The 17,798-nt window shown below is 45.0% G+C and overlaps 1 protein-coding gene across 1 annotated transcript in view; it reads left to right on the top strand.

Annotated features, from left to right (window-relative positions):
* The window catches only part of LOC126094612 (bumetanide-sensitive sodium-(potassium)-chloride cotransporter), a 355,958-nt gene that overhangs the window by 300,512 nt on the left and 37,648 nt on the right, over positions 1-17,798 (top strand). The window contains exon 13 of the mRNA XM_049909090.1: positions 4,353-4,594. Within this exon, the coding sequence (XP_049765047.1) occupies positions 4,353-4,594 (242 nt within the window). The remainder of the gene's footprint in view (positions 1-4,352; positions 4,595-17,798) is intronic.

Genomic DNA, 17,798 nt, shown 5'->3' with positions numbered 1-17,798 from the left:
GTAGTTTTTCAATTTCACGCCTGTGCATAGTATGTTGGTAGCACTTCGTCGCCTTGCCTGTTATGCTGTGTAGCAGACTTTAAAGCTGTGCGGATCAGCATAACGAAAAGGCGAAGGGGTCTCGCTCGTTTTGTCCACGACTGTACATCCAGTGATATATGTGGCTACTATCTGCGAAATGTGTTGCAAGTATAGTTGGTAGCAAAGAAGTAATAAACTATCACGCTTGACGAATCAGTTTCCCACACCTCTCAATATTCGATTTCATGTCTCCTCAACTATGTATGGTCAGTGATATAATTGTGTGGTACTTTCAGTAGTATATGAGAATACTATCTGCAAAATGCGTCACGAATATAATCAGTACTAAAGAAATAATATACTAAAACGTCATACTTAATGCGGCAGTTTTACTGCATTAGCAGTTAAAATGTAGTGAACAATAATTTTTTTCGTTTCATCATTTTGTAGGTATTGTCAGCGAGAAAAAGTTTCGTACAAATTTGAAATTATATGTAAAGTGTATTGCAAGTCACAAAGTCTTCTCATTCTCGGATACTGGATGACTAAATTATAGGTATGCCTGCCCGGTTAGCTGAGTGGTCTAACGCACGGCTTTCCGGATTCTGAAGGAGCGCCTGGACCACAGCAGAGTCCGCCTGGTGGCCTTGTGTTGAGGTCCGGTGAGCCAGCCAGTCTGTGGATGGTTTTTAGGCGGTTTTCCATCTGCCTCGGCGAATGCGGGCTCGTTCTCCTTATTCCGCCTCAGCTACACTATGTCGGCGACTGCTGCAGCAAACAAGTTCTCCACGCACGCGTACACCACCATTACTCTACCACGCGAACATAGGGGTTACATTTGAATGTTGGGCTCCATAAGGTTCCCTTTCTGTGCAGCGGCCGTGGAATATAAAATTATAAAGAATGTAGCAAACAGTCGCGGAAACATAATTTATCTTGTTGCAAATCGATTTCCACTGATATCAGTCATCATCAGTGCTTCTTCTAACCGATACATGCCATAAGTAGAAGTACTGTCCTTGGCAGATTTCTATCATGAATCATCATTTCTATCATGATAGAAATCTGCCAAGAGCAGTACTTCTACTTATGGCATGTATAGGTTAGAAAAACGCACCGATGATGACTGATATCAGTCGAATTCGATTTGCAACAAGGTAAATAAATTATGTTTCCACGACTGGTTGCTAAATTCTTTATAATTTTATGGGGGGGGGGGGGGTCCACCGGGGGCTGAACCCTGAAAGAGTGGTTCGGTGTGGGGTGGCGGAGGGGTGAAGTGGACTGCGGTAGTCGTCGTGAGGTTGTGGACCACTGCGGCTGCAGCAGGGACGGAGCCTCTCCGTCATTTCTAAGCCCCCAGTTAACATACAATTCAGTACAATACAAAGTATAGGTATTCACATGTCGTGAGCTACAATGCTTTTTCACCCCCACCCCTTTGACCAGTCGATGGTTCTTGCCAGACCCTCTCCTCCCTCGCCCCCCTCCACCCCCCCTCCCCCCCCCTCCCCCAGCGATTCTTTCCGTTTGCTTAGCAGGAGATGTTGAACATATACAGATGCGCGTACAGTATCATTAGAAACAGTCAGAAACGCTGGTAAGGGTGTTGTGGGTAGGTTTTGTTCAGAAATAACTGTTAGGAAAAAAATTCGATACGTTGCACCATTTCCGAGTTAATTAGTAATGCAGATAGTCATGAAGCCGTTGCGTGTGCAAATTCAAGTGGTCCACCAGAGACGGTGTCGCCAAACGTTGTCTTCATTTGGTTCCCTAAGACCGAACGAGATAGGGATACAAAAATTGAACGTGAGGCCATATTAAGAATCGAATCCAAGCCAAAGGCTGAGTAGTCTTATGCACTGTCATCTACACTATGAGAATAACTGACACTAGTCATATCTGGCAGTACCTTTGAAATCTGCGGGCCTTAACGGCCTGATGGGCTAACTTCAATACTAATGAAATCGGAAACGACGCAACGTATCAAATTTTTTCTCGTGACAGTTTTTTCTCAGCAAAACCTACACTGCAACATCCTCACAAGCTATTCAGACTGTTTCTGACCAGCCTACATACGTAAATACCTTTTTACATTATGTATGTATAACGGAGACAAAATAGAAACATACCATAGCCCAAGTAAGAGATTCGTGACACATGTTCTAAAACTGAATTATCTAAACCAATTTTTGATCTCGATTGGCATTATTTTTATCATATATCTACAAATTTTTAAATTGAATTTTTACATACTTTGTTCAGCTGGTGTGCTATCTCTGGAGGTAATCCTTATTCTTCGAATAATAGCTACATAATCTGCAAACAGAAGCAATTTGAGGCACTCATCATTCGCTGTCTAATTTCTATGTTTGTTTTACTGTTCTGTGTACGAAGAATGAAACCAATGTATATATTAAAAACAGTAGATGTCAGTCTATACCCTTGTGTTACACCTTGGTTAATAACTATTTCTTGTGATCGATTCCTGCCTGTGTTTATTACAGTTCGTGTATTTTTACAAAGTCTTTTTAATACCTGCATTAGGTGATTTTCACAACTAGAGTTACGTCGACTTTGTGATTCTGGCTGATTTGATGGAACGTTTTATCTGCTTAACCCTAGCAATACCAATGTATTTTCTTTAACGCGCATTGCCGGGCGGCGGAGGATGGTAACTGCATGGCCACCAAAAAAATTTGAAAACAGACAGAATTACGTAATTGTTGTTGACTTATATTAACAACACACATGTTAAAGAGATACTGATGTGCAAATAGGATCCAGAACCTGAAAATATCTTTTACCACACTTTTAACAATACCGAGACTCTTTCAGTAACGTGTACTACAAAGGAAGTGGGGGTGGAGGGTACTTTATGATCACCACATAAAATTAAAAAATGAAAATTTCGTTAGGCTAATTGTTGTTAACTTTCACTCACAACATGCTTTTTACAGAAATGTTGATGTGTAAATAGGGTCCTGAACGTGAGCCTACCAAAAATTAAATTAATTTGGGAAAGTGACAGCTACTACTAACAAGGAGACGGCACGACCGTGGGGTCGGGGATTTGTCCGTAATTTTGTGTGATGAAAGAGGACCCCTAACACCTCACGTGGTTAAAATATTAGGACGCACTACCCGGAAAATCCCGGGAAGAATCGATCCAAAGTTTCTTAGGTGCGTTATAAGTATAAAATGTTAGTACACTGCCAAGACGCAGTTCGGCCTCGTACGCCAGAGATCTAGTGTTCGATTCCTCCTCTGGCACTTATTTTTCTTGTTTCATTTTCTTTGGTTATTCCACCAATTATTCAGAAAGTTTCCCAAACCTACATTATCTTTAACAAATTGGTTACATTATTGAATAAAAATTATTTTCTTTTTGTCCAACAACACAATTCATGGCGGTGGGTTTTCCATTTTTCATTGTAAAGTACATGAGGAGAAACACTGCCTGTTTAATCAGAATAACAAAGTTGATTGGGAAACATTCAATTTTTATATATATAATAATTATAAACAAGAACTGCAGTGGTAATTATCGTAAAAACAATCAAAGCAATAATTTTTGCGACATCTTGCGCAACAAGCGGATTTTTTTACAGTCACAGGGCGTTTGCAATAAATCTGTGCAAAAACATGCCCCATTAACATTTACGAAAATGTTTCGAGTTTCTGACAAATTTGAGGCAAACCAGGCATATTAAATCATGTCTCGGTATATTGGTGACGATAATTGATGGTGAATTATAGAATGAATTTTTATACACTCTTCCCGGGAATTAATTTCACCATTCTCCTGTAACAATGCGGTGCAATTATGCAAGCAACAGAAGGAAAAAAAAAGTGCCAGAGGAGGCATCGAACCCGAGACCTCTGGCGTAAGGGTCTGAGCGCTAACCATGTAGGCCAGACGGCGGCACGACAATGGACTAACATTTCATGCTCATAAGGCACCTAAGAAACTTCGGACCGATTTTTCTCGGGATTTTCCGAGTAGTGCGTCCTAATATTTTAACCACATGAGGTGTTAGGGGTCCTCTTTCACCACACAAAATTGTGGACAAATCCCCGACCCCACGGTCGTGCCGTCTCCTTGTAAGACTTAAATTTTTGGGCTAAATTTAACTGGAAAATTAAAATCATTTATAGAATCTGGTAGAACACTTCATTAAAAACAATAACCGTTTTTTCTCGAAATTTTAAAATATAAAGTAACTAACTATATTACAACATTTTCGAGTGTTAATAAGTACAATTCAGTAACAGTGTTGGATAGTTCAATACGACGGCACCGCTGAAGCAGGCAGCTGTTCTGTCGACAGACGCAGCTGACGCACCGTGCGAGGGAGAGGCGGCTACGCGCAGGATCTGCGGCGCTGCGTGCGCGGCGCACGAAGGCGTTCTATGCCGTCGTGGATGGCCTGCCCTTCGAACAGGGAGCTCGGGCACTCATGCAGAGCGCCGGCATCGGCAAGCTCCGGCCCAACGTGCTGCTCATGGGCTACAAGCAGGACTGGCAGAGCTGCCCCGCAGACGACCTAATCGCCTACTTCAATGTCCTGCAGTGAGTACTGCTGCCAGCGGTGTGGCGGGCGGAAGAAATGATGGTGGAAACAAGAAAAGGGGAAGAAGGAGGGAAAGGATTGGAGGGCATTAAAATAGGAATGACGTGGAGTTGTATCAGGAGGAATCATGTGGAGGTTCGGGTTGGGGTATCGTGAGAAAAGTTTTCATAACGTCTACCTTTCCCTGGTGCTAAGACCCTTTTATCTTCCTGTCGGCTACTATCTTGTCCGATTTAACCCTTTAGAGCTCGACTGACGGGGCAGCCCCGACCGCGTAAATATCGCACTGGACTCGCTTGTTGGGCCTTCGGACTTCATTTCGTTAACTTAACATGTCGGGGCTCTCTCCGCTGTATTGTACTGTAGTGTTCTGACATCTGTCGGCAAGCAATCTAACTATGAGGAAACAATCTAACTATGAGGAAACGCGTTTGTCGAACGCATCCCGCTATTGTTTTATTTTCACGTTTCTAGTTCACCCCGAAGGTGGCGTTCGGAATCATAAAAACAAAAATGCCGAATTTATGTGATACCGGTAATCCTAAAGCAACGTTGGAGGTATTGGGCGAAAAATATGATTTGAGCGATGACAACAGTAATTATAGATCGTAAAAGAGGGACAGTGAAAATGAAAATACATAAATTTATAGAGATGAACACACAGAGTCTACAAGTAGTGCTGACATTGACAACGAGCCTACTTTTGATGGATGGCGAAAATGCGGAAATAATCCAGCCTTCGCAAAAACCAATTTCACTGGTGTAGAATGGATTCAAACGTCTCCTCAGCATCCTAATGAGATACGGTACTAGATATTTTTATGTTGTTTTTTACGCATGAACTGATAACTGGTATAACAAAAAATAGAAATGAGTATGCTGAAGCTTAAAAAAAAAAAGAGAAAAAAATTAATCACTGAAGCAAAGATTGGGAGGGTGTTACTTGTGACGAAATGAAAGTGTTCTAAAGCATAATTCTGAATAAGGCCTTGAATCCTACGCCCATTAGTCAGAAGTACTTCATTGAAGAATGGACACAAAAGTGCCGATTTTATAAAAAAGTATTCTGTCCTGAAAGATATTTTTTTATATTTCTTGGATGTTCCATGCTGGCCCAATTGCAGGACATTGTCCAACTGGAGCTTTCATAAGGGGGATCTACGATGAAATGATAGTGCAGTTCTTTGACAACAAGTTCAGAGAATTCTACATTCCTAGTAGGCACACAACCATTGATGAGGGCACTGTTTGGTTCAAGGGATGTGTCATTTTCAAATGTTAAACAATCCGAACAAGCTAACGAAGTTGGGCATGATCATTTAGGATTTGGCTGGGAGTCGAACAGCATATGCAGTGGGATTTGTTCCATACTTTAGAGTGACTACTACACGGGCATTGCCAACACCATGAACCCCATGTGCAAGTAGAATAGTTATATGTTTGTGTGACAAACTTACAAATGCTACTGGTAATGTGAGTTGTTACCATCTCTATGCGGACAGATTTTACACTGGGTATGATTTCACTGTGCAGCTGCTTACATAACAAGTCAACAGAACAGGAAAGGACTACCAGTTGAATTGACCAAGAAATTGAAATTGAAACAGCATGAAGTTGCTGCGTACAGGAAAGATGAGAAAGTAATGTCATTGGCAGAGGAAGATAAACACAACGTTGTCACTCTAAGTACTTGGTGCAAAATGTACACATTGCCAATGACAAGAGGGGCCAAAAATAACGAGATTCCTAAAGCCTGAAGTCATTTGTGACTGTAATAAAAACACGGATGGAGTGGATATATCTGACCAGAATTGTGTATCCTACAGCTTAACCAGGAAATCAATGAATTGGTAGTATAAGATGTTATTCTGGCTGCTGGAGACAGCATAGTTGTACAATCTGGATGCTACTTCCATCAAGAAACCCAAGTTGAGCCACAAGAAATACAGTGTCACTTCTGAAAGCTGTGTTTGAACTAGCACAGAACACAAATGGAAGAAAGACAGAAGGACTATCTACTATTGATGATCAGGAGAGACTATCAAAGCAACCACAATTCATTTACTCCAGTGAAAAGAGTGACAGTAAGGATTGTGCTGTTTGCATAACAGGGAGATGAAAAGTGGTAGAATGGAAACTGTTTACTATTGCAACACATTCCAGAAAACCAGGACTCCATCCTGGTGAAAGCTTTGAAATGTACCACATTTTGAAGAAATGTAGGACCTAAATGATGATACACATGAAATGAAAGACAAAAATGACATGTTCTTTGTTATAATGTGTGTGTAATTTGTTTTACTGTGTAGTTATTAGATAGCCTCAGCATATTTCATTACATGTAACAGAGGTTATTTTCAGTGCAAATATCACAAGTGCAGTGGCATTATGAGTGAAAAAAATCAAGTGGAAAAGGTTAAAGTAGTTGCCATTTAGCAGCCAGTGGGCTTGACTACTCTTGCCAGCAGCATGCCAGTAGAAACTCTGAGTTGTCTGCTCCCTCTGTCTTGCCACTTCCATTGCAAAACACCATTGCGACTATGGCTTCTCAAGTAGGAAACTTATATTGATGCAAAATTTTCAGCTTTTTCAAGAAAAACCCTAATTCTGGCTCTTTGAGATGATTGCATAGATCCATACCATATCTGAATCAACAGAATTTTACATCTTTTTTTTTTCATCAGATACAAACTTTGACGTTCGTACTTGTTTAGTATTGACAAAAGAAGCCATTTCTCTACTGCCTAACAAAAAAAAAGTGAAATACCCAGAACAGTAAAGATGAAACTAAATGAAACATCATGGGTTGAGAGAGTATGTATCTAATGTTATTTCAGCGATTACAAATTTGAATCAAATTTATGAAGAACTTGGTAGTATGGGCCCATTTATCACTATGACTTTTCACCAATATGGCATGTATGCATGCACTGATTTGGTTGGAAAGAGTGACAAAAAGTCTCTGTATCGGCCCCTGAGGCAAACTGGCCCACAACTGCTGTAACTGGCCCTTGATGTCCTGGATACCAGCACTTGAATGAAGTAGACATCTGAGCTGATACCCCACACATTCTATTGGAGGCAGACTTGGGGATTTTGCTGGCCACAGGAGAACTTCATCATGTTGCAGAAAGTTCTTAGTGACATGTTGGAAGTGCAAACATGCATTGTTCTGTTGAAAAATGGCACCAAGATAATCTCACACAAGGGATAATGCGTGAGGATGAATATGCCCATGACATACTGTTGTGTCATCAGTCCCCTCATTCATACTATCCATGACCTAAAGTCAAACCTGTTGGTTCCCTGCACCGTAACACAGGAGCTAACACAGCTGAGTCTCCAAAATGTTGGATGAACAGGACCTTTCCTCAGGCCATCGCCATTCTCACTTATGACGGTCATCTATGGCAGTGTAGAACCATGATTTGTCGCCAAATAAAAAGCGATCCCATTCATCAGCGTTCCATGACACACCTCCAAGCACAGCCATTTCTGGTATATTGTTAATGGCAGTCTACGCATGTGGCAGAAATGCACTAGTTTGGCTGCTGGTCTCCGACCAGTGGTGCATGATGACACAAAATGTTGAAGGGAGTCTATTACTTGTTCTCAGATGGCAGGCACACATGTAAACTGGGGGATCACAATCTGCTAGTTCCTCAATATGGCAAACCTCCCATGTGGTAGTCAGATGTGGTTGACTGGCCTCACGTGCCCCTGCACCCCAACAGCTGGCCACGGTCACATACAATTGCCTGTCAAATCTGAATATTGCACACTTCAACCTTCTGACCAAATGGAGACTCATAACGAAGCCCCTTTCAAACTCTGCCAGGTGCTAGTAATGCTGCCTCACACATGTATGTGGCATCTCCGTCTCCTTTGCAATGACTACTCAACTGCTGACACTGTTCATGCCCCTTATATACCCTAACAGGCCAGGTAACAATGCTAAACACAAACAACAATAATACACTCTTGTGGCCATCCTGCCTGTCACAGAGAATTACAACTCTAATTATTTATGTAACCACTGATGGTGTGTACATCAGTGAAGTTATATTAACATCCAACCATGTCTCCTGGATGCTTCACTTTTATTGTAAGCCTATGTAAATAATAAATGCAGTAAGATATGAATTGAACTGAACTGAACTCCATTCGAACAGGCCTCAAAAGACCCAGCAGTACTCACCGACCACCATGTCATCCTCAGCTGATAGACATCAGTGGACACAGATATGGAGGGACATGAGGTCAACAACCCATTCTCTGAACCATTGTCACTTTTTGTGACTGGCGTTGCTACTTCTCAGTCAAGTAGCTCCTCAATATGCTCACAAGGACTGCAAGCACCCCACTTGCCAACAGCACTTGGCAGACCCGAATGATCACCCATCCAACTTCAGTGGTCTAACGGGAACTGGGGTTACTACTGCGACAAGGCAATTGACTAATAAGATATTCATCTTTGAAAATATACATTAGATAGCTAGATAATTTGGCAATATGAGGTTTATTCAAATGAAGCCTGGTCAGTGTGTGTACCTTTGCCTTACAAGTAAGGTGGCACCACGTAACTGCGGGTATGGTGGCGCAATGTGTTGGTAGAGAGACTGACGTGTGCACAAAGTTTGATGTTGCATAGCGCCAGTGTGGTTTTATACCAAAGAGAAGGTGGTCACACAAGTTATTGTCCACTACCAAACATGCAGGCAAGTAAGCAGGAAGAACAAGGAGTGATTCAATTTTTGGCAGCGGAGGGAGTTGGCGGCTGTGAAATGTATCGACAAATGAAGGCTGTGTACTGTTTACAGTCTGGATTGTTCAAGTGTTGTGGAATGGCGCATGATTCCTTGTGGGGCGTGATTCACTGGAAGAAGATGCACGCCCTGAGGAGGCTCATTGTGTTATCACACTGCAAATGGGTGCGGAAGTGAATGCTTTAGTCTTGGACAACCGCAGAATCACCGTGGATGAGGTCCATCAATTACTGGGTATTAGCGTGGGCACCACCCACACCATAATGCATCAACACCTGAACTTTCAAAAAATCTGTGTGCAGTGGGTTCCCCACCAACTGACAATCGAACAGCGCAATATTAAATGATGCTGTCTTTGAGTCACCTGCAATGTTATCATGATGAGGAATATGGCTTTCTGCCATGTGTTGTCACAGGTGATGAAACATGGTGTCACCATTTTGAACCAGAAAGCAAGCATCAGAGCAAGCAGTGGAAACATTCGACTTCACCACCTCCAAAGAAATCAAAGGCCGTGCATATCAGTTCTGGTAAGGTCATGATGTCCTTTTTTTATCACAAGGGCCATCTGCTTGTCAAGTTCCTGGAACGGGGAACCACCATCAATGCCCAGTATTATTGTGTGTGTGTGTGTGTGTGTGTGTGTGTGTGTGTGTGTGTGTGTGTGTGTTTGAAGTTTACGGGCGCTAAACAGCGTGGTCATCAGCGCCCAAACACATAAAAACAGGAACACAGGCAGTGAAGGGACTAAGACAAACAGCGAACAAGGAGAACGGCTAAAAGACACAGACCTGACACAGTTCCAAATCCTCACATACAGAGGCAAAACAAGAGGAGAAGGAACACACTAAAATGGAAAGGAAACACAAGGAAAAGATAACAGAAACCGAAGGGAAACAAGGAGGTAATCGTGACTGGCTGACCTCTTACCTAAAACCTGGGTGAGCCAGTCACCCAGCAGCACATTATAACCCTCTCCCTAAAATCCGAGGCAACAAATTGGACAGGACACAAAACCGTAAGACCTTAACTACAGTCGTTGCGTCATCTTGTAAAATACAGGGCAAATCCGGTGGCAAAGAAGCCACCGCCTCTGGTCAGAGAATAAAAGACATTCAAGTAAAATGTGGCGGACAGTAATCTGGACGCCACAAGAACTGCAGATTGGGGGGTCCTCCCGCCGGAGTAAAAAACCATGCATTAAGGGACTGTGCCCGATGCGGAGGCGAGTGAGGAGAACCTCATCCCGCCTGCATGACTGGTAGGACGTACGCCATGGCCACGTGGTAGCCTTGACCAGACGCAGCTTATTGTCACCGACTGCCAGCCACTCCTCTTTCCACTGACGCATAACACGAAAACGCAGGAGGGAGGTAACAGCATGGAGGGGGACGGCACATTCAACAACATGAGGGAGGGAACATGCATCTTTGGCAGCCACATCCGCCAGTTCGTTTCCCCTAATACCCACGTGCCCCAGCACCCAGCAGAAGGACACCTCTTTCCCCTGCCGTTGCAGGTGGAGGAGGGCATCATGGATGTTCTGGACGACCGTATCCGCTGGGTACAAGTGGTGCATGGTCTGAAGGGCACTCAGGGAGTCAGAACAAATGAGGAACTTAAGACTGGGAACACACCTCATCTGCTCCAATGCCCGCAAGGTCGCAAACAATTCGGCATCAAAAATGGTAAACGTTGCAGGAAGCCGTAACTTGACGACTCGATCAGGGAAAACAACAGCACAACCAACAGAGTCCCCCTGTTTAGAGCCATCAGTAAATACTGGTAAATGGTCGGGATGCTGGTTTAAAATATCAGAAAATAAGGAGATAAAAATAAACGCAGGAGTGCAACTCCTCCGGTACTTCAACAAGTCTAAAAGGACGCTGGGCCTCTGGAGCAACCAGGGAGGCAGGCGAGTAAAACCTTGTCGTTGGGGGGCCACACTTTCCACACCAAGGGACTCAAGCAAATGCTTGGCACGAATCCCAAACGGTCTCGTTGCCCTGGGACGACTGGAAAAGAGACGTTCCATAGGCGGTCGGGCAATGGTAGGGTACGCAGGGGAGGTAGGACAGGCAACGAATTGACACACCCGTCGCACCATGAGGAGTTTCCGCCAGATGGCGAGCGGCGGTTCCCCTGCCTCAGCACACAGGCTGGGGATGGGACTGGTACGGAAGGCACCAGTGGCCAGCCTGATACCCTCATGGTGTACTGCATCAAGAATCTTCAGATACGAAGGCCTTGCCGACCCATACACGGTGCAACCATAGTCAAGACGCGATCGGATGAAAGCCCTATAGAACTGCAGCAGACACGCCCGATCTGCTCCCCAGGACCGATGGCTCAGACACTTCAAAATATTCAGTGCCTTCAGGGCCCGCACCTTGAGGTCTTTAAGGTGAGGCAACCACGACAACTTGGAATCAAAAGTGAGGCCCAGGAACCACACAGTGTCGCTAAAAGGAAGAATAGTGTCCCTCAGACGCAATTCAGGGGAGGTAAAAAGACGTCGAGAACGATTAAAACGAACACACACACATTTGTCTGTAGAAAAGGTAAAACCCGTCTTCGCAGTCCATGCCTCTAATCGCTGTATCGTAAGCTGCAACTGCCGACTAGCAGTGACAAGATTGGAGGAAGAACACAAAACAGCAAAATCGTCCACAAACAAGGAGCATTGGACAGGACTCCGGATAGTGGACGTGATACTGTTAATGGCGACGGCAAAGAGGGTGACACTTAAAACGCTTCCCTGAGGAACACCATTCTCCTGCACATACAAATCAGATAGCACGTTACCAACCCTATAACGAAAGAGGCGGTGGGAAAGAAAGGACTGAATGAAGATGGAGAGACGGCCACGAAAGCCCCACTCATGGAGTTGATTGAGGATATGGTGGCGCCAAGCAGTGTCATACGCCTTATGAATGTCAAAGAAGACACCAAGACAATGCTGGTTACGTAGGAAGGCCTGCTGGATGGCCGCCTCAAGCAGGGTCAAGTTGTCGATAGTGGAACGACATCGCCGAAAGCCACACTAAGAGGGGCTAAGGAGCTGCCTGGTCTCGAGCAGCCAAACCAGGCGACGGTTGACCATGCATTCCAACGTCTTCCCGACACAGCTCGTCAAAGCAATACTTCGATAACTGCTGGGATGCGTTCGGTCCGTCCCCGGTTTGAGGAGAGGAATCAAAACCGCCTCCCTCCATGAGTCAGGGTATGTGCCGGATAACCATATCATATTAAAACAACTCAGGAGTACTTCCTTGGATGGCAGCAACAAGTGCTGCAGCATGCTGTACCGGATTTGATCATGACCAGGTGCAGTATCATGAGCCACAGACAGCGCCGAATCCAGTTCCCACATTGTGAAGGGGCAGTTGTAGGGTTCAGAATTTGGAGACCGGAAGTCCAAGTGACCCCTCTCGATGGCAGTTCGGTAGCGGCAGAAATCTGGATCACAGTTAATAGTGGCGGTAGATTCTGCAAAATGCATGGCCAGTGTCTGGGCAATGTCTCTCGGTGCCGTGAGGAGACACCCCGATGCAGCAATGCTGTGACAGGTAGTTGGCTGCGTTTCCCGGAAATCCTCCTGATGGCTTCCCATACTTTCGTAGAATTAGTGGAGCGGGAGATGGAGTTCAAGAACAATTGCCATGACCGTCGTTTGCTCTCTTTAATCACTCGCTGCGCTTTGACCCTTGCCACCCGAAAGGCCGCAAGATTGTCAGCGGAGGGACGGCACTTGAAGCAGCGCAGAGCTGCACGGCGGGCTCGGATGGCGGAGCGGCACTCAGTGGTCCACCAGGGGACAGGACGCCTCTTGGGATTACCGGATGACCGTGGAATGGACAATTCAGCAGCATGGGAGATCACGGCTGTAACATGGTCTACCCATTCGTGGACGCTGGCACGGTGTTCCAAAACAGCCAGTTGGCTGAAAAGCGTCCAGTCAGCTCCGCAGAGGTGCCACCGAGGCGGCACTGATAATGCCACAGCCTCATCCAGGAGGCGAATCCAAAGGGGGAAGTGGTCACTAGAATAGAGGTCAGCAACAACCTCCCACAGAGCAGAATCCGCGAGTGCTGGAGAGCAAAAGGAAAGGTCAATAGCCGATGACGACCCGGAAGCAGTACAGAAATGAGTGGGAGCACCAGAGTTGAGGATGCACAGTTCTTCAGACATCATGAGGCTTTCCAGAAGGCGACCCCTGTGGCAAGTAGTCGGAGAGCCCCATAAGACATTATGAGCATTGAAGTCCCCCAGCAGAAGAAATGGGCGGGGGAGTTGGCTAATAAGGTCTGTGAGAGCCTCAGAGTCTATCACATCCTGAGGTAGTAAGTAGACTGAACAGACTGTGAGCCTCCGACCCACAAGAAGGTCAACTGCAACTGCTTGCAAGTCGGTAACGAGAGGGAGCTCAGATGAGGGGTGCATGTCACGGACAAAAACAGCAACACCACCCTTTGCCCCGTCAGAACATCTTTCCGATATACGGTATAGCCCCGTAAAGAAGGAGCATCAGTGGCCCGAAAATGTGTCTCTTGGAGACATAAGCACAAAGGGCACTCTCGTACAAGGAGTTGTAATTCGGCCACATGCATCCTGAACCCATTCAGGTTCCACTGTAATATGGGAGCCAGTGATTAGGGTGGCTGAACTTTCAACCTTCCTCTGTGCTTCAGAGGAGAGCCCGTACCCGCCGGAGATTTATTCCTGGGGCGAGAAGATCGCCCCCGGTCGACATCAATGTCCATCAGCTCCGATGACGGCCCACGGGAGATGTCAGACAGTACGATGGCCTCGTCATCGGACCGACCCTGACTAGTCTCCTCAGGTGGCAAAACCTTCACCTTCGGCGTCTTTGTCTTGGAGGGCTTAGAATGCAAAGCCTTGTCTACAGGAGGAGCTTTACTCGCCAGGGCAGAAGGCGCCATAGGGGGAGAGGCAGGAAGTACCCCAATGTCAGCAACTACAGCCTTGTTCGACGTTGCAGGGAGAGCCGCAGGTTGCAAAACAACCGCAGCAGCACAAGTGCACTGGCAAACGTAGGTATTAGTGCTAACACTAGCAACCTCCGTTTGCGTAGCAACAGTGGCCATTTGTACCGGTTTCTTCAGAGCGGAAGCGAAAGATGTTGTAAACACAGGAGGTTGCATGGCCTTAAAGAGCTTCTTGGCCTCACCATAGGGGATGCGCTTAGATGTTTTAATCTCCTGTATCTTCCGTTCTTTGAGATAGATGGGGCAGACCTGGCTCCAGACAGGGTGACTCCCAGAGCAATTTACGCACTTCACAGGCGATGAACAATCGGCTCCTTCATGGGCAGGCTGACCACATTTACCACAAGTGGCTATCCCATTGCACCCCAACGTAGTATGCCCAAAGCACTGACATTTAAAACAGCGCATTGGGTTGGGGAAATATGGCCTTACTGGCAAACGTAAGAACCTCGCTTTAACATGCTCTGGGAGTCTCGGGCAACTGAATGTGAGAATAAATGAGTCGGATTTGACTAGGTTCCCATCGACTCGTTTCATAATATTCTGCACGTCAACAATACCGTCATCAGCCCATTCAGATTTTAACTCATCTGTGGGGATATCCACCAAGTCCCTACATGTCACAACATCTTTACTATAGTTCAGAGTGGAGTGGAGCTCAGCCTCGATAGCGTACTCTCCGAGACAGGTTGCTTTCCTAAGAGAAGCGACTTGACGGGAACTAGAAGTCTCAACTAACAGAGTCCCATTGCGAAGTCGCTTCACAGATTTAAGTGTTCCTGCAATCCCCTCAAGACCCTTGTGGATGTAAAAGGGAGAAACCCTCTCAAAGCTACCCTCCTTCTGTTTAATAATCAAAAACACATTCTGATTATCAGCATGTGCTCTGTTACGACAGTCTGATAAATCTCGATCAACACCAGGCGCTGGAGGGCTCGCAGCACGAAGTCGCTTCTTCAATGGGGTGTGTTTTCCTACCAGTGGCCCACCTAAGCCACTGGTAGGGGGAAATGTAGAGGTCGAAGGGTCCATTGCGGTCCCACGAGCAGCTAGGGAACTAAAGGTCCGCTCAGACAGAGCCCCGCGTGCCTGAGTAAGCCTGATACAACTGGGGTGCGGCAGGTGCCCCAGAGGTTGCCCGCTTGCAACTGTTCCACCCCAACAGCCATGCATCTCATAGGCGCGGAGCACACCGGAAGACTGAGGGTTTTTTATAGAGGTTGTCCTTCCTCGCAATCCAGGCAGTCAAGCCAAGATTACCATTCCCCGCAGCACACAACATTCCACCGCCGTGCCATACAGTGGTCGCTGAAGCATGTCCGGGGGTTACGGTGACAGGAAACTGGCGGCGCCGACAAGTCCCCAGCTCAGGACCCCGGGGTCGCCAAGCCCGTACTCAGCAAATGAATGCTGAGCCCCTGGGGGCCCCCAGTATTATCAAGCCACTTTACAGAACCTTAGATGAGCCATCAAGACGAAACACTGAGGCATGTTGTCCAGTCGTGTTATCCTCCTGCAACGGCCAATGTGGTGAAGACGACATTGTAGTAGTTTCGGTGGAAACCTTTCACCGTGTGACTTTCTTTTGTTTGGCTCTCTAAAACAAGCTATTCGCAGACATCGATTCGCAACAGACGACAAAGTATGTGACTCGGTCCAGGCCTGGATCAAACAGCAGCCTACTGGCTTCTTCAAGGATGGAATCGACTGGCTAGTGTAGCAATGGGATAATTGTACCAACAGTTTTGGCGACTATTTTTGAGTATGTGTACTGTGTATAACTACATTTTTGAGTTAATAAAATCATTACCATTACTTTACACTAGTGACCGGATATATATGACCAGATATATGTGAACATAAAGAAGTACTGCAGTGAGTTCAGGAATTCCAAGATATGACATGACAAATTTGAAACTTATCATCTTCCAAAACATTTAATATAACTTTGACCTTTATTAAATTTAAGGGCAGATACAGAGATGACATACAATTTGTGAATTTCTATTATTATGTGTGATTTTTGTAGTAGACAGAGATTTTAAAATTATATTCCATTGCTGCAGAGTATCTGTAGTAGCTGCCTGCAGACAGTACACTAACTGATCAAAAATATCCTGATAAATATGAGTGGACATTATATGGACGTGTCTACCCTTCACCTTTATGGCCACTTGTACTCTGCTTCGGACATTTTCAGTGAGGTATCTGAATGTCTGTGGAGGAATGGCAGCTCATTCTTACTCTATAGCTGAGAACAGAGAAGGTACTGATGTTGGACCCTGGGGTCTGGGGCAAAGTCAACATTATAACTCATCCCAAAGTTGTTCCACTGGGTTCTTGTCAGTACTTTTAGCAGGACAGTCCACTTCTATAATGTTACTGTCCGTGAACATCATCTCACAGATACTGTCTCACAGGGTGGTTTCTCTATGTGAAAGGGTTCCCATGAAAAATAAGTGATTGCAGGACAATGAAATTTTGTGGATACATTTGTAAGGACATGCAGAAAGACAAATACCAAAATAAACCATTGAAAGAAACATTTTAATTTCCACATGAAATAGTATATTTGTTAATTGTGTGCCATGTTTCCATTCCAGGTTACAAGCACTGTGCAGTGTGATGACCACCTGCATCCACAGCAGCCTGGAACCACCATTTCATAGTTGCTCACAGCACTTTTCAAATGGCGGACTATGAAATGTTCAGCAGTCATGATACAGCTTGTGCATTGCTTAACATTGTGCATTGCAGCTAGTATTCTCAGACACGGCAATTTGTGGCACAGTTGGTAGTCAGCCTCTCCCAGGAGCAATTCCAAAATCACCAGTTAATTCAAACTTTCGGACCATGTTCTTCACCCCAGTGTGAAAAGAGAACCCCTCCATATTCTATTAATGCATTGATACTTGCGAAGAGCAACAACAATATTGCTGTTGTATCCATAAAAGAGCTTTACAGTTAGGTAAACCCTGCTCACTGTGTGTGTGTGTGTGTGTGTGTGTGTGTGAGTGTGTGAGTGAGTGCGTGCTCGCACCAGTGAGAACTCTGACAAGAACAAACACAAGTCAAAAAGTACAGGACTTTTTTCTAAAAAAAAAAAAAAAAGGAAGAAAGAGAGAGAAGAAAAGAAAATATGAAGAAGACTGTTTCATTGCTAAGACAACACCACAAGTGACATTATTTCTCTCCATCGTATCAATTAACCTCAATGTACCTGGTTCATTTCATAATCAGCATTTGATTTCATAAAGGAAAAAGCTTTGTAGCTTTGTGCACATCTATTTTTGCAGCACCTTGCAACATTTTCATCCAACAAAAACTTGGGTTCACACTGGTTTTATTTTATAGGTCAGGACTGTATGGTGGGCACTATAGTATCCCAGAAACATATCTTAATGCACTGGACTGTTTTTCAAGCTTCA

This window comes from Schistocerca cancellata, chromosome 8 (assembly GCF_023864275.1).
Source record: "Schistocerca cancellata isolate TAMUIC-IGC-003103 chromosome 8, iqSchCanc2.1, whole genome shotgun sequence".
Lineage (NCBI taxonomy): Eukaryota > Metazoa > Arthropoda > Insecta > Orthoptera > Acrididae > Schistocerca > Schistocerca cancellata.
The sequence above is the reverse complement of the archived record's forward strand: the minus strand, read 5'-3'. Positions and strand labels throughout refer to the sequence as shown.